We start from the raw sequence: 17702 nt of genomic DNA, 5'->3' as shown, positions 1-17702 counted from the left end.
TTGGTCTCAAAGTCTCAATATCTCAAAATCCCAAAATCCCAAAGCCTGGGCCTACTACAACGCCCACCAGGCATTGCGACCAAGAACTACAACTCCCGTCCGGCACTGCGGCCAAAGCGCCACAACTCCCGCCATGCACTGCGGCTGCAGAACTACAACTCCCGTCGGGCACCGCGGCCGCGGCCACCGGACCCAGCGGGCTCAACTAGGCTGGGGAAGAATGTCCGCCATGGCCGTCGGGAAGCGGCCTCCGGAGGCGACGCCGTCCGACGCGGGACCCGAGGCGCCGGCCCAGCAGCGAGACCTGGCGCGCGGCCTGGAGAACCTGCCCGTGAGCGTGTGGCCGCCCGGAGCGGAGCCGGAGCCCTTCCAGGTAGCGGCTTCCGGGATGGAACCGGAAGAAGCGGTGCCCCGAGGGGGCGGGGCTTCCGCCCAGAAGGGTTTCTGATTGGGCGGGGCTGTCTTGGGGCGGGGCTAGTATGGGGGCGGGGCCAGGTGGTTCTGGTAGGTGAGATGCTCTTAAAATACATATTAAAATTGAAATAAAATAGAATAAAATCCAGAGCTGCTGACCTCTCCCCCTTAATAACATAAAAATAAAAGTCTATTGCTGCTGACCTCTCCCCCTTAATAACATAAAATAATCAAATAAATAAAATATAAAATGATAAAACACACCAAAAAATTAAGCAAATCAATAAAAGTCAAATAAAATAATAGAATATGAAATAAAATCATAACGCGAATGAAATAATAAAATAAAAAGGAGATGATGAGTAAAATAAAATAAAAAGTATAAAACAAAATAATAAAATGCATAAAAATGAAATAATAAAATCAATAAAAATGAAATAAAATCATAACATAAATAAAACAAAATATCAAATAAGATCATTGATAAAATAAAATAATAAATACAGTGAAATGAAATAATAAGTACAATAAAATATAATTAAATCATAACATAAATAAAATAATAAATACAGTGAAATAAAATAATAAATGTAATAAGATAAAATCATAACATAGCATAAATCAAATAAAATAATTAAATTAATAAGATAAAATAATAGTGAAATAAATACAATGAAATACAATAAAATCATGGGGCCAGAGAGATAGCATGCATGCACAATGAAGGTGGTTCGAATCCCCCGTGCCTGCCAGGGGTGATTTCTGATCATAGAGCCAGGAGGAACCCCTGAGCGCTGCCAGGTGTGACCCCAAAACCAAAAATATCAAATAAAATAAAATAAAATAAATAAGTAAAAAATAAAATTTAAAATTCAATAAAAATAAAATAAGATATAAAAACATCTGTACAAGGGATTAGAGTCCAGTGCACAGATGTGGACCTTTTCCGATTAATCCTCCTGGCCTTAACTGTGTATTCCTCTCCTGCCTTGAAGACAGAACCCCAGGGGGTCCTTGTTAGGGTAAACGGAGTTAGCCTGACTTTGCTTCCCTTTTTGTTAGCTCTATTCCAAGAATTCACGGGGGAATTGCAGGTGGTTGCAGGGGAAATCCAGGGCAGGTCTTAGACTCATGGGCCTGCTATTGGGTCTCAGCATAGCATCATGATCTAAGGTGTCCTCCCTAGAGTCCCATTTCATTGAAGTCTCCCTCGGGCTGTGAGTTCTTGAGCAAGTGTAAATCAAAGCCTTAGAATGCGCCCCCACTCCCCAGTTAAAATAATAGGGCGACATCCTCACTGTGTCTCAACTACCTTGGGAATCACTGTCAGGTACAGTTACTTGTACAGTAACTTGTATAATTACTTACTTAAAAGTAAATCCTTCTTTGCTGTTACTACATTAAAGCCCTTCTTGCTGATTTTCCCATCCCCTAACTTTGGCCTGCATATTGCAATGAGGTTGTAAGAGGAAAATGGGGCAGGGAGAGAAAGCAGACAGACAAGGATGTTGGTGTGAAGAGATTTGGAAAGACACCTGGCCATCTTACAACTCCCCAGAATTTGAGTGTCTTCCTCTGCAAAGCAGAAATCAAATCCCTTCCCTGGTGTGCCCTGCTCACAGCCATTACCAATTTGGAATGTGCCATCTATCCTATCTGTCTTCCGAGGAATACTCAGTAGGGATCAAATCAGACACCACCTTCAAGGTAAGTTTTCCACCAGGAAAGCAGGATATTTAATGTCAGAAGTAGTTACTGTCTGGCACTCAGGCAAACACTGCCAAATGCCTGGCCCAAACACCTATCTCTCTTTACTCAACAATTGTGTGCTCAGACGATGCCAGGCACCCATCTAAGCAAGGCAGAGCCAAAGTAAGTGAGGCAGAGAAGATGAAATCATGAAAGAATGGGGGTAGGGAGGCAGGAGCAATAGAAACCTCAATTCTTGTGTGACAGCTATGAACATAAGTGGAAGCAAGAGCCGGGTTTCATTCCCCCAGCTTTCTAGCTGCCTGGCTTATATGCAGCTCTGGGAAGGTTGCATTTGCAGAAAAATGAGAAAAATCCTCCCTCGAGCACTTCCAGTCCTACCAAGAAGATAAATATTAAAGTGGAACATTTAAGTGACAAGTTTAAGATGCCTTCAGACAGTTGGCCTCTATATATTCAGGAAACACAAAACCAGTTTTATAAAAAGGTCAGAACAGTTTGCCTGTGCCAAAACCCTGCCACACGTAAGGCACAAGAGATTCAAGGTAAATATAACTTTGCCTTTGGGTACTCTGTGAAAAAGCAAAAAGAACATTCAGCCTTTCAGCTTGGGAAGAAGCATACCATGGTGCCATCCTTCCTAAAACATCAAGTAAAAAACCCAGCTTCAAACATCCTTTTTTTAAAAAAAATTCTGTCTTGACCTTGATGAGAATAATTTGGCTCGCAGTTCTCTAAAAGCTGCTTGGAGCAAAAAACAAACTTCATGGGGGCCAGAGGCCAAGTGCCAAGATTCTTGTAGCTGGTGTTTCAAAACAGCCAAAAAAGGAATGAAGATTTTTCACCACACTTGCTTAATACCCCCAATCAGCATCTCTGAGCTTTCAAGCCCATACTGGTATATGGCCCCTGCTCCTCTGTGTCTGGTGTTCTGACCTAGAAGGTAACGGAGAAAAGTCTGAAGCTCTCATATACCATGAGGAGCAGCTGCCAACTCACCCCCCACTTCCTGAGCTCCCTGCCCTTTGCCTGCTGTAGATGTACCTCGCCCTAGCTCTTTCCATTCTACATACCCCATGATCACACAGATTTGCGGAGGACTTAGGGACTTGAGAACTGACACTCAGTTTTGAGTTCTTGGGGGCAGCCATGGTTTATGAAAGATCTCTTGAGTTTCTGTCAAAAGCCTTGGTCTTTTCACCAGGAATCTGGCATCTGCACTATTGTTTTGTGATGATCGTTTAGAGCATGGCCCAAGAGCTTTGCCATATAGCTGGAAAAAAGCAAAGAAAGTCCCCACAGTGAAAGGTGGCCCAGCCCAAGTGTCCACTTACCTGAGCTATTATTGTTTTGGGGCCCAGCAATGCAGGACTAGATGAAAGCAGTGCTGAGGCCTGAGAAGTGATGGGCCATACCCATGCAATCCTGCTATTTCCCAGAGTTTCTCTTGAGACCAGTTGAACCTGGGCATTTCAACTTAAGGAATCTTTCTTTTTCTGTTTTTGGGCCACACCTGGTGGTGCTCAGAGGTTACTCCTGGCTTTGTGCTCAGGAATAACCCCTGGCAAGCTCGGGAGACTATATGGGATGCCGGGAATAGCACCCAGGTCTGTTCTGGCTTGGCCACATGCAAGGCAAATGCCCTTCTGCTGTGCTATCACTCCAGCCCTCAAGGAATCTTTTTTTTTTTTTTTTTGGGGGGGGGAGGAGGTGGTTTGGGTTTTTGGGTTACACCCAGCAGCGCTCAGGGGTTACTCCTGACTCTATGCTCAGAAATCGCCCGTCAGGCTCGGGGGACCATATGGGATGCCAGGATTCGAACCACCGTCCTTTTGCATGCAAGGCAAACACCTTACCTCCATGCTATCTCTCCGGCCCAAGGAATCATTTTGAATACTTTAGCCTGAGTAAGAAACTTTGAATACTTATCTAGTAGCCTCTACAGTAAAGGTTTATATGTGTGTTTTCCTTTTTCTCATTCACAGAAACCTTAGCGACACCTTTCAGTGAGATTAATATGCCATAAATATATGACTTTGTTTTGGCTTTTTTGTTATTGTTGATGTTGTTTGTTTTGGGGCCACACCCAGCAGCGCTCGGGTTACTCCTGGTTCTACGCTCAAAAAATCGCTCCTGGGAGGCTCGGGGGACCATATGGGATGCTGGGATTCGAACCACCGTCCTTCTGCATTCAAGGCAAACACCCTACCTCCATGCTATCTCTTCAGCCCCTCTTTCCCTTATGCTTCTAGGACTGTGGTTTGCTATGTTGTCCATGCAGATGTGGGTGTGTCTGACACAGCTGACAGTGTCCTCTCTCCACAGTACTCTCCAGACCATGTGGCTGGGCCCGGCACCCTCACCGACCCTGCCCAGATCACATTCCCGGGCTGTCGCTGCCTCCACATGCCTTGTGGCCCCAAGACCTGCTCCTGCTTACATGGGGGTGTTGACAACTACAACTCGGACCAGTGTCTCCAAGCCCTTGAAACAGCCACCACTGCATGGTCCACACCTGTATTCGAGTGCAACGCACTGTGCCCCTGTGCTGAGGATTGCAGGAACAGGGTGGTGCAGCGGGGGCCCTGGGCTCACCTACAGGTGTTCAAGACACAGTTGAAGGGCTGGGGGCTCCGTACCCTGGAGCCCATCCCCCGGGGGCGCTTCGTGTGTGAATACGCAGGTGAAGTGCTGGGGGTCTCGGAAGCCCAGCATAGGATGCAGACTCAGTCTCCAGGCAGTTGCAACTACATCCTGGCAGTCCGGGAACACGTCCAGGGTGGGCAGGTCCTGGAGACCTTCGTGGACCCCACACGTGTCGGGAATATGGGGAGGTTCCTCAACCACTCCTGCGAGCCCAACCTGGTGATGGTGCCTGTCCGTGTGGACTCCATGGTGCCCAGGCTGGCACTGTTTGCAGCCAGAGACATCCTGCCAGAGGAAGAGCTTTCCTACGATTATTCAGGCAGGTTCTTGAACCAATGGAAGCAAGAAGGCCCGGAGCCACAGCAGGAGGGGTTGTTGTTGCGGAGACCATGTTACTGCGGGGCTCCCTCCTGTGCCACTGTCCTTCCCTATGATGACTCCCTGTGTAGGCCCTCGAGAGAGCCCCCTAATACTTAGGTGGGCATGGGACAGCCGTGTGGCATGGGCCAACCATTCCAGACCCTCTTGCAAGCAGCCTCAACCTCCAGGGAGCCATCTTGGTGTGACTCATGTGTGGGAGACAGTCTAGCGCAGTTGGGCTGCTCGAGGACAACTCGGGCACAGGCAGGGATGCCAGACCTTCATCTCTCATCTGCAGGGCGTACCTGCTAATATACCCTACCTGGTTCCAAGTAGTCACTCGCTTTGGGGACTAAGCAGAGATGGTGCGTCCTGAGATTGATCCTTCTCCCAGCTGGCTGGAGTCTTCTCATACTGGCCAAGACTGGGGTGTCCTTAGCCTCTATATATGCCAGATCTGCATTATTTTAATTTTAAAGTATTTATATTAGGGGCTGGAGCAATAGCACAGTGGTGTTTTGCCTTGCGTGCTGCCAACCCAAGACGGATGGTGGTTCGATTCCCGTCATCCCATATGGCAGCGTTTTTCAACCACTGTGCCGCGTTTTTGTGCCGTGAGATATTGTCTGGTGTGCCATGGGAAAAATTCTTATTTCATCCAAAACCTGGCTTCGGCATGATTGTAGATTATAGTCTATTTGGACTATAAAAACTAAAGACAGAGAGAGGCTGAGAGCTGTTGACGAAGTGTATCTTTCTTTGATTCCAGCCAGAATATAAGCTTTGTGATCAAACAGGCCCAAGTTTCGCACTGAGTAAGTCAACAGAAATATAAACAATGATAAAATACTATAAAATAATTTCTTTTTATTTGATTTCTATTCAAGAGAACTGCTTTATATAGTCAATATAGGCACAGAGTTAAATTTTTTAAACATTTTCTAATGGTGGTGTGCCTCATGATTTTTTTTCTTTTTAGTTTTTTCGGGCCACACCCATTTGATGCTCAGGGGTTATTCCTGGCTAAGCACTCAGAAATTGCCCCTGGCTTGGGGGGACCATATGGGACGCCGGGGGGATTGAACCGCGGTCCTTCCTTGGCTAGCGTTTGCAAGGCAGACACCTTACCTCTAGCGCCACCTCGCCGGACCCCTTTTTTTTTTTTTCATGAAAAAAGTGTGCCTTTGCACAAGAAGGTTGAAAAACACTACCATATGGCCCCCAAGCCTGCCAGGAGTGACTTCTGAGCGCAGAGCCAGGAGGAACCCCTGAGCACTGTCGGGTGTAACACAAAAACCATAAGAACCAAACAAACCATTTTGGAACTAGTGACATCATACATGGGTAGAAGGGGGGTCCTGGAACCTCTTTTTAGACTAGAATAAACTAACTTCTTTAGCTTGTGGATTGTGTGCATGTATCTTACAAACAACGCTCCAGAACCACAGAGGATTGAATCTACTGTTACAGGAAGAGGTAACACAGAAGCTTCCACCCCTAGATAAGGGTTTGGTTTTGCTTTTTATTTTTCACGGTGAGGGCAGCAACCTTAGCACCAGGCCCCATGAAGAGACAACTGTTGTGGTTCAGGATCCCCAAAAAGGGCACAGTCCCCTGGAGGCCCAGTAGGAGGGAGGTTACTGCAGATTATAGGCAGTTGGCTTGGAAACTTAAGTGCATTCCATGGCCTGAGGCTGCATCACAACAGCAAAAGCAGGTTGATGAAGCAAGTATGACCCCGGAGAGTGACCCTGAACCCCAATTCAGACACTGCCTGGCTATTTACAGGCTCCTAAGGTGGAAACCACCACACATCTACAAGCTCACTGGACTTGGGGAGAGGATGAGCTGGACCCGGACAGGCCATCTCAGCACTCAGCAGTTATTTATTTATTTATTTATTTTTGGTTTTGGGGTCACACTCGGCAACGCTCAGGGGTTACTGCTAGCTCTGTGCTCAGAAATCACTCCTGGGCCTGCTCGGGGGACCATATGGAATGCAGGGATTCGAACCACCATCCTTCTGCGTGCAAGGCAGATGCCTACCTCTGAGCCCAGCACTCAGCAGATTAAAGCAGCCCCATGCACCATTACAGCAATGAGGACCCCAGATTCATTCCGTATAAACGCCTGTATAAACAGCCAAGACAGAGGAAGGAATACATGGATATGTGGAACTCTGTTAGGGTTTTAAATTGTTTTTGAAGCAAAAATGGAAGATAACAAAAATCTTCAATGAGGAATGCTTTGTTTAAATAATGCAGCTATTTTATTTTGTTGTTTTACGGGGCCACACCCAGAGGTGCTCAGGAGTTACTCCTGGCTCTGTGCTCAGAAACCGCTCCTGGCAGGCTTGGGAACCCTATGAGATGCTGGGACTCAAACCCAGCTCCATCCCAGATCAGCCGCGTGCAAAGCGAACACCCTACCGCTGTGCTATTTCTCTGGCCTAATGCAGTTATTTTAAAGAGCCAGACCTACATAGTACAAGTTGTGTTACGGTATGATTCCTATCTTTAGTGTCTGGAACTACTAAGTGATTTTTGGTGTAATTCTGGATTTCGGAATTGCAACCAGGCCATAGAGACCTAAAATCACTTTTGTTTCACAGGAGCCAATGCGTGCCACATGCTCCTTCTGTATGCATCAACTCTTGGCATCGATAAGGCTGGTTAAAGCAAGGCCTGGAGAGACAGAACATTACAAGGGGTGCCATGCTTGACATCAGACAGTATGAAACCGATGACGTTTAGCTTGACTCTGACAAAATCGATCATTTAATTCAGGAAAAAAAATGGCAAAGATAATCCTGTTCTAGATAAAAGCAAACAGAAATTCAAGAAATAATCAGAGTGAAAAGATTTAAGTTCTCATGAGAGTTTCCTCAAAGGCCAGCTTCTCCATCTCCTCTTCTGAGAAAGCTACAGAACCTGGGATGTAGCTCAATGGCCCGGGGGAGGGTCTGGGTCCTATCCCCCCCACATCCCCTGAATCAAAGAAAGGGAGGAAGGAGATGAGAAAATGGCGTATCAATTAGCAACGCAATGACTCCAAAACTGTAGGCTCTGGACAAAGACTTCTGTTAAGCCCCGTCTTCCCAGCATCCCACCAGCTGGACTGTTGGTACAAATCTGTCCATCCCTATAGGTTACAAAGGCCAGAATCAATCTTGCCACTAGAGGGGGGCAGGACACAGGAAATGCAGGACTGAGCACAAGAGGTACCCTAAAAATCTAGAAGCAAATAGTTTCGTTAGTAATACATAATTATATATTGGAATCCATCCTTCCCCCATGTCCATGAGAGGTCGCCCCCTGTCCAACTGAACTGGGCACTCAGGAATGTTCTGGAACCCAGGTGGAGGTGGGCTGGAGCTACACTAAACTGCTTGAGAAACTGCCCAGACATGGGCAGCAGCAGAGTCCAGTGGCTGAGTGCCCAGGAACCAGAAACCGACCGCCTCCTCAGGCTCCAATGACAAGCTTATCACTTTGGACGCTTCCCGGCTCTGCCTCACCATGATCTCGTCCATTATCCAACTATTCTCATGGCTTTGAGCCTGGCACCAGTGAGCTGATAAAGCCTCCTTTTGATCTTCTCCGTTTCCTGAGTGTGTGAGTATTTGCAGCCTGCCTCCCACCTTTCCTGGAAGTGAGATAAAGAACGGGGCGCCTTCGTGGGAATGGGAATGCTGCATGAAGGACATAAGGCACTCACTTGGGGGGCGAGGTGTGCGACAAACGTGTTTTGCCAGAATGTGTGTTGACCTCAGACATGCGTTCCAAGTCTGGGAGGGATGAAAAGCAGCGCAAGGCTTCCAGGCAAATCTGATGACCCGAGCCCCAGCCAGCCACTTCAATTCTTGTTCCAGAAACTTAAGTTTCAAAACACAAAGCAGATATAGGCCCCAGGACTTGCCCAGAGCCACAGATCCAGCATGTGGTGTCGGGACAAGAATTTGAAACTGGTTGCTATGTCCATACATACCACTGACCAGACACCTCAGCCCCATTTCTCCTCGAGTCTTGCTGCTCTTTGATCCAGCCACCATACTGGGTTTCAGTATGTGATTATGTATTTACTGATGCAATTATTTCTTACAGCGCCACAACACCAGTTCAAACAGTACAGTGAGGGAAAGGAAGGCATTGGAGCAAGACATTGGGGAAACTGAGTCCAGGCTCTGAGTGCATCCTGGAAAGAGGAGCCCCAAATAATCAACTGTCCACTGCAGCATACTCAGACCAGTGTTTTTAGGCCCTTTCCATGGAAGTTAGAGCAATAGTACAGTGTGTATAGGGATTGTCTTGCACACGGCCAATCCGAGTTCTCTCCTGATATGACACCATTCCTTGAGCCCTCTCAGGAGAAAGCCCTGGGTGCAGAGCCAGATTCAAGTCCTGTACATTTCTGGGGTGGCCCCAAACAAAAGCAACCTTTTCCCACTCATCAGCTTCTAACTTTATAATGCTCCTATGGTCCTGATTTGTCTTAACTAATTGGCCCTTACTTCTATGGCTCTCACTTGAGAAGGGCCCCATGAGAAGTGCTGACCTAGAATGTGGCCTAAAGCATCAGGTATTGCCAGGCTATCATGTTGAGAGAGATGTCCTAGAGGACAAAGCAAGCCAATAACCGGACAGGACCCAGAGCATGAAGGAAAGGGGGCACTGCCCAATGACCCTGAACTTTGCTCCCTGCCCACAATCCCTGTGCCAGGGCAGGGCCCCAGATAACCCAAGGTGGGAAACCAGAGTTCTGGCCTGGTCTGAGATGGCCAAGAGCAGAAGTTTCCAAGCTTGGCTGAATAACACCCTCTCTGGAAAAATATCTCTCAGTGACCCCCCCCCACACATACACACACACACACACACACACACACACACACACACACACACACACACATCTGGAAACTTAGCTTTAGGGAAAAAAAAGAGAAAGCACCTTCTATGGCCTGCCTGAAGATGCACTCAAGATCACAAACAGACATATACTCACATATGCAAACACACACACACACACACACACACCATGGTCCAGGGCCTTTCTCGGGCAGTGGAGGTGCTCTAGGAAATGCTGGTCTGGACTTTGAGCCTGGAATTGCGTGCAGTTATCTGAGCAGATGGCACGGGCAGGAGAATGCAGCTGGCACTCAGAATTTCCTAAGCAAATGTTTCTCAACAGCATGCAGATGAGTGTGGGGTTCCCTACTGGCTCTCCCAACCCACAGCCGCCTTCCCCACACATGCACAGGGGGGGTGCAGGGACTCTGGGTTCAACAAAGCTCCAGCACTAGGCTAGCAGGCATGGTGTTCATGACCTGAGTGACTGCCCCTTCCCCTGGACACAGTGGAAGCAGCTGCAGGTAGTTGTGTTAGGAGGCGCCAATGAATGAATGTCTGCAATGGGCCAGTTTGGCTCCTGTACAGCTCCTGCTTAGTTCCTGGCACTGCCTATCATGGGGGGCCTGAACCAACATCCTCCCAAGGGTCATGTATATCCCAGGTACCCAGAGATAGGCCTGGTCTCTCTTTGCCAACGAGGCCAGAGAGACGACAGTGGCTCAGGTGTTGGATCCCAGACAAGTGCCTTTTTCAGGCCCAGAATGGAAGGCTCGGGGGTTAGGGGACCCTGCCAGGTCCCCTGAAAATAAATGAACCATTGGGAGAGAACAATGCTGTTTCAGAAATGAAACCCTCAAGACCACCCCGGCAGTCACCAAAATTTTTCATCACCCACGGCCCAGGCTTATCTCCGAGCATGGCGCCGCTCACCTTCCTGCATCAGATGCCAAGCGCCTCACATTACCCGGCCAAGCCCACACATGGGGAGCAGAGAGGAAGATCAAAGGCAGGGTTTGTCCAAGCAGCAGCACAGACTGGCCCAGGAAGAGCAACCTTAGCAGTCCACAAAGATGGGACTGATTCTGAGATCCTGGTAGCTCCTCAAAGACAGACTCTGGGCTCGGTGACCCAAGTGGGGTTGGTCAGGTCCTTCCAGAACCCTGGAGCTCAGAGAAGAACTAACACCCCATTTCCATGGTTCCTCCTTTGGTCCCATGCAGTCATTCTATGGCCACCTGGAAATATGAGCAGTTTGAGCAGGCGCCATGGACAGAGGATTTTAAGCCACTTAGGATGAAGGGCCACACAGCAGGCAACACTTCGGAGGATGGGATTGGGCACCCCACCACAGCTACCAAGTGATACCCCTGAACAAAGAGCAGTAGTCAACTCTCCTTAGAGCCTCAAGACAGCAGAGATGCTACCAGAAAGGGGCAGAGGGAAGCCAAGTCTTCATTAGAGGGATACTGGCTCCCAACAGTTCATGATTCTTAGGAGCTCTGGAAAGTATTAAGCCTGGTCACTACCCTTTTCCCCTATCCCATCCCAACAGAATATCCAGAACATTTGGACACTTAGGAAAGATGGTGGGACCTACCTCCCACAAGGTCCATCACACACAGCCTTGAAATCAGCTCTGACTGCCCTGGGTTCAGGACCAGAGCAGATCTAAGACACACACACACACCCTGGACCCAAGAGAAGGACCCCTGAACATTTATATATACAAACACACATAGACAATCATACAGACAGATACAACCTAGACCCCAGAGAAGGCTTCAGGAACATACAAACACTTGCACACACAAATATATATGCATATATTGTAAACTCACAACATATATATACATACAACATGCTTACACATATTCAACCCAGGCCCAAGAAGAGCCCCTGAATACATATATAAGCACAAACACACACACACACACACACACATTCTGCCCTGGCGCAGGTATATGGATTCGATCATCTGTTCTGCTTCAGTGAATGACAGATGCATTTTAATATCAAGATAAAGTCCAAAAGGTCAACAGGTAGACCCAGAAGGACAGGGAAAAAGTGGACAGACAGCCCACTGCCAAGTGCAGACTGGAGTATTTTGGAACCATCTCTTCACAAAGTCATCTGGACTTTTGGAAAGCAACCCTGAACCCAAGGGATCTACGAGGGGCTAGTATCAGTGGCTGTCAGCCCTCTGGCACCTCCCAAATGGACTAAGCTCCCGGACATCCACACACAGGAGTGGCCCCAGGACAGATCCTGGAGGGTTTGGAGGTGAACTTGGTGGCAAAGAGCTGGACGGCAGTTAGTGTTTTCCATGATAAAAGTGTTGGCTGGAGGCCAGAGAGATAGCATGGAGGCAGGGCATTTGCCTTGCATGCAGAAGCACGGTGGTTCGAATCCCAGCATTCCATATGGTCCCCCGCGCCTGCCAGGAGCGATTTCTGAGTGTAGAGCCAGGAGGAACCCCTGAGTGCTGCTGGGTGTGACCCAAAAACAAACAAACAAAAAAGTGTTGGCTTCCAGAACCAGCCTTGTTTGGGTCACCAAGTTCCTTCAGGAGTAGATGGCTTCCCTAAGTTCCACTTCTGTTGCTTCCACTCTCTAAAGGAAGTTTATCAGAAGGCCCGATGAGAGGCCGCCCTCAGCATGGATGGCTGATCAGACTTCCCTGATAGTGAGGGCAATATTTCGCAAGCTTAGTTGCAGACATTAATTTGGCCTAACTATGAATTTCCCTTCTGCTGTACTAAGTATGTATATATTTGAGCATTTACTTCCAAATATCAGGATGAATACAGGCAAATAGAGCCTTGATTAAATTTCTCTTTACCTGGAAAACTCAACACCAAGATATACATAAAAACAACTTTTTTGTTTTGTTTTGTTTTGTTTTGGGGCCACACTTAGCGGAGCTCAGGGGTTACTCCTGGCCCTGCACTCAGAAATCACTCCTGGCAAGCTCTGGGGACCATATGGAATGGAGCAAATCAAACCAGAGTCCATCCTGGGTCAGCCACTTGCAAGGTAAATACCCTACTGCTTTGCTATCTCTCCAGCTCCCATAAAAACAACTTTAACCTCAGGGTCTTTTTAAAAGCCTTGTAGCTGTAAGCAGACTGCTCTGTCAGATAAAAGGAATGTTTGGTTTTGGGACTCTGAGTGACTTGCTAAGGAGTTTTTTTACCTGGGATATAACATCCAAAGTTTGGCTCAGAAGTAGCAATGGGTTGTTAAGAACGCTTTTCCCAGGTATAGATTTGCATCTCTTTCAAATAAGTTTGTCTCTTTTATTGCCCCTTCCAAACACAGTTTCTTAGTCTGACTTCAGGAAGTCAGTTGTCTTTGAAAGCCCTAAATGTAAAAACCCTGTTCCCTCAAGTAAAAAGGAATCTTGATAGGAAAATCTAGTTTCTTGCTAAATTATTTAATCTATATCAGAATTGACCTACCTCAGAATTGGCCTGGCCAGAGAGAAACAACTTTGTATTTTTTTGGGGGGGCTTTTGGCTTTTGGGTCACACCTGGCCGTGTTCAGGAGTTACTCCTGGCTCTATGCTCAGAAATCGCTCCTAGCAGGCTCAGGGGACCATATGGGATGCCAGGATTCAAACCACCATCCTTCTGCATGCAAGGCAAACGCCCTACCTTCATGCTATCTCTCTGGCCTGAGGAGCAACTTTGAGATGTTCAAAATCCTTCCCTTTTGATCCTCTGGGCTCTTAACTGAAATGTCTTAATTCATAGGGTCTGCAAAACACCTAGAGGCAGGTGAATTGATTTTGAAGATCAAGCAGTGTATACTGATAAAGTTTCTGTTAACAAGAGAGATAGATTTTACTTCGCAAAGAAACAAATGCAAGCCTTTTGTTTTTTTAACACACCATAAAAAAAAAACTGTGACTGGCAAAAATCCTGCATATATACCCGTGATTTTTTGTTTAATAAACCAGAATGCTTTTCTCCCGCACAACTGCATATGGCTCCTGCTATTCATAATTCACCGACGCCGCGAACACACTTTGCTGAGAGAATTCCGAGACATTCTCTAACATCACTGGACCAAGGCAGCCATGGAACATTTCCTCCAGGGACCCCGAGTTTTGCAGAAAGGGAGGCTTCTGGGGGGTGATCAAAGGCATCAGTGCAGGGCTGATGAGTGCAGGTTTAAAAAACAGGAAAGGCAGAGTTGGTTCTGACCACCTACGCGTTCGAGATCTCTAGCCATCCAAGAAATGCAGCCCATGGCAGCTGGAACATGGGGGTCATTGTAGGGGCCATCCCCAGCCACAGTAAGAAACTGGGCCTGAAAGCATAGCTCTGCTCTGCTTAGGACCCAGAAAGGTTAGGGGGGCCTTCAGGGCTACAGCAATGCTGAGGGACCAAGCCATACCTAGAGACTTGTCCTACCTGTCCCCCTAAGCCTTGAACTGTCTTTCGGTCCAACATGCAATGAAGGGCCTCAAGTCTAGGACTAGCCAAGATCTCCTCTGAAATGCTTTGCTGCTGCTAAAATCGCAATTCCAAAGACAAAACCCAAACACACCCCCAAAATATTGATGCTACGGCATATTAATCAGCAAGAGAAAAATTCAAAACATACACATGAAAAACCCACCCACATGAGAATGTCCTCTTTGGAAGGCAGCAAGGGGAGCAGGGCTGAGGCTTCCATAGCATCGTGCCCGCATGGCCCCTTCAATTGCTCAAGTGTCACCTGGCGTGGTTTTGCCTGGAATTAGTCGAGGAAAATAAGTCTAGGAGCATTTTATGTCCACAAAGGGACATTGCAACGGGCATGGGTAATACTAGGCTGTGTGGGCCCTTGAGTCACAAGTTCTCACATTGGGGGATTATTGCACTCAGCAGAGGCTGAGTGAGTCCATAGGGACAAGTGGACTGATCTTTCCAACAATCAACCTGACCTAGAGAGATCCTTGGTGTGCGTGCAGTGAGCAGAATGCAGGCCACAGGGACCTCGTTCGAGGCCATCACCATAAAACTACAAGTAGAGGATGGAGGAAGCAGCTGTGGGGATTGTGGGTCTAGCACCCTGGCCACACCTATTCTCCAGGGGTGCTATCAGTGAGAGTCTCAGTAGGATGGCCTGGCTTTAGGGAACACGGATCCCACCAGCCCCCATAGACTGACTTTACCAGCTTGTCCAACAGAGAGAGGCCCACGCTTACCATCACGTCCTTCAAAGACAGTGGTGTGGAGAGAAGAAGAGGAGGCAAGGAGTGCGGCGAGATCATATTTATTGGCCGTTGTGCATGATTCACAGCCCCTCTCCCCCCGCAGACTCTGTCCCGTTCCTCATCCCTCTGCCCATCAAGGATTAAAGCCATTTCATACACATTTCCTTCCATGGAAGACTTTGGGAAAGGGGCGAAGGAGAGCTAAGACCAGCCCCTCGGAACCAAAGGCACTTAATGCTAAAAGCTAAAGCAGAACTCCCACCCCCAAGGGCCCCATGCCAAGGGTCACGGGGCTCAGCCCTGGACCCCTGCCTGCACGGGGCTTGCCATGACGATGCCGAGACACTCATCTCCTTGGGAAAACAAAGTGCAGTATGAATATAAAGGCTTGTCACTTCCTGAAAAGAAGACCTACGACTTGGACATGATTTGTATCACACATGGGAAAAATAGCTAAAAAATAATCTCTCATAAATCCTCACTATAAAATCACAATAGAATCTGCTCTTTTCTTAAACCTGGAGCTGGGCTGGAGAAAGCCTATGCCGAGGGGATAGTCCATGGTCCCTGCCCACTGCCATACGTAAGGTCACAGAGACCCACGAGGTCATGTGGGGCCCAGGTGTGACCCCAGTGACAGAACCTAAAGCCTGGCACACACACCCCACCCCCCTAACTCCCCATAAAAGACTCAGAAGCAATCTTGGCCATGATCTCCCAAGAGAACACCTTACGGACACATATGTTGACCCAGGACAGCCATAGGGGCCACAACAGCCATTTCTCTGGCGCGGGTAGGTGAGGACCTCCTCCCAGCTGGTCCAGCGAGGGGAGGACAGCCGGAGCAGGGCTCTGGGCATCCTGTGAGGGACTCAGCTTGAGGTGGGCAGGTAATCAGCCGCACAGCGGAAACCCAGGTTCGAGGCGGAGCTGTCGGGTGTGTTCTGACTTCGAGCCGCACAGCGATACCTATAGCAGTAGGACTGTGAAAGACAGAGAGAGAGAGAGAGAGAGAGAGAGAGAGAGAGAGAGAGAGAGAGAGAGAGAGAGAGAGAGAGAGAGAGAGAGAGAGAGAGAGGGAGAGAGAGAGAAAGAGAGAGAGAGAGAGACGGGTGAGTGCTTTGGGTAGCTTTCTGAAGTACATTGGTAAATTCTACCACAACTGCAGCACCGACTAGGGTGTATCAACCAGATCTTCCGTGCCACAGGGCAGGTACATCAGGCACTTCTTTCCCCAGTTCCCTCGCTCCTCTGCGTCCTGACAACCCCACCTGTAAGGAAAGCACTGAGGTCTGGACCATGAAAGTCAAATCTGCATAAGGGCCACCATCTTGGGGATCTTGATGCCCCACCTGAGGTCTTGGCTCCTTCCTGCAAAAGCCCCCTGTGGTCTTGCACCCTCATTGGCCCAGCTCTGTGGTATGATCCTTCCTGCACCAATGAGCGGGACCCCTCCAGGGAGGGGACACCCCACTGACATTAGGAGCACAGACAGGGGTTGGACTGGTGCACGTGGAAATCCTGCTGTGCCAAGCCAAAGGGCAGAGCTATTTACCCTTTGGCAAGGCCCTCGGAGGTGCCGGGCTATTCACAGAATTAATGTCAACATGCTTCCTCTCATCTTGGCAAATAAAAGGCAAAGCACAAGACCGGTGGAAGGCCATGAAACTCTCACTTCATAATGAACAGAAATGTGAATTTGAGGAAGCAAGGGCCATGACTCCCATTTCTTTCTTTTTTTTTGGGGGGGGGGGGGTCATACCAGGCAGTGCTCAGGGATTACTTCTGGCTCTATGCCCAGAAATCGCTCCTGGCAGGCTCAGGGGACCATATGGGATGCTGGGATTTGAACCACCGTCCTTCTGCATGAAAGGCAAACGCCTTACCTGCATGCTATCTCTCCGGCCCCTATGACTCCCATTTCTAATGCAATGTTTTACTGTTTTCCTTTATCAAGGCCTTTTATTATCCATTAGTGCCTTGGAAATGGCCTCTCTATGAGAGAGCAGGAGCGAGTTTCGCCTCCGTGACAACAGAAAGGCTCTTATTTTCCTGGATCACAGAGGATTAAGTCCAGAGACTGCAAAGAAATAAGCCAAGAAGCAGGTCTCAGTACAAGTCAGGAGTTGGGACATGAGGCTCCACCAGAGGAGAGAATTCTGGTCCTCTCTGTCACCCGGTGGGCACTTCCAGGCAGTAAAGACTTGACAAGTGGTTGGCGTTCAATCCAGCACTGAACCTCTCCTAGAGCATGCCACAGATGAGTACATGGCCTGATTAGGATCGTCCTCATTGCCTCATTGTTCTTTTTCTCTACTTTTAGCACCAGAAGCGGTTATTAATGATCTCTAGCTGTGAGTGGTTGGAATGTGGGTCATTTTATTAATTAAGAACAGAGGTAGTAAAAGGACCCGTTTTAGTCGAGTTCATCAGAATAGTTAATTAGTACGTGAGATTGATCTCACCAGAGATCTGAGCACTCGACCTCGGACTCTGAACGATCCATTTAAAACAAAGACCCCCA

The 17702-nt window shown here is 48.1% G+C and overlaps 2 protein-coding genes across 2 annotated transcripts in view; one reads left to right on the top strand and one right to left on the bottom strand.

The window, feature by feature from the left end:
• The first annotated feature begins 220 nt into the window (after window positions 1-220).
• On the top strand, window positions 221-5351 carry LOC125998075 (histone-lysine N-methyltransferase SETMAR). Its single transcript, XM_049766313.1, has 2 exons — window positions 221-373; window positions 4450-5351. Exons 1-2 carry the CDS (start codon window positions 221-223, stop codon window positions 5245-5247), a joined length of 951 nt encoding a protein of 316 aa, XP_049622270.1. The 3' UTR covers window positions 5248-5351.
• Window positions 5352-15221: 9870 nt separating this feature from the next.
• The window catches only part of SUMF1 (sulfatase modifying factor 1), a 37918-nt gene continuing 35437 nt past the window's right edge, over window positions 15222-17702 (bottom strand). The window contains exon 9 of the mRNA XM_049766301.1: window positions 15222-16161. Coding sequence (XP_049622258.1) covers window positions 16051-16161 — 111 coding nt within the window. The 3' untranslated portion in view covers window positions 15222-16050. The remainder of the gene's footprint in view (window positions 16162-17702) is intronic.

This window comes from Suncus etruscus, chromosome 20, assembly GCF_024139225.1.
Source record: "Suncus etruscus isolate mSunEtr1 chromosome 20, mSunEtr1.pri.cur, whole genome shotgun sequence".
In the NCBI taxonomy this organism is placed as follows: domain Eukaryota; kingdom Metazoa; phylum Chordata; class Mammalia; order Eulipotyphla; family Soricidae; genus Suncus; species Suncus etruscus.
Note: the sequence above shows the minus strand (reverse complement) of the source record. Positions and strands in the feature narration are given on the sequence as shown.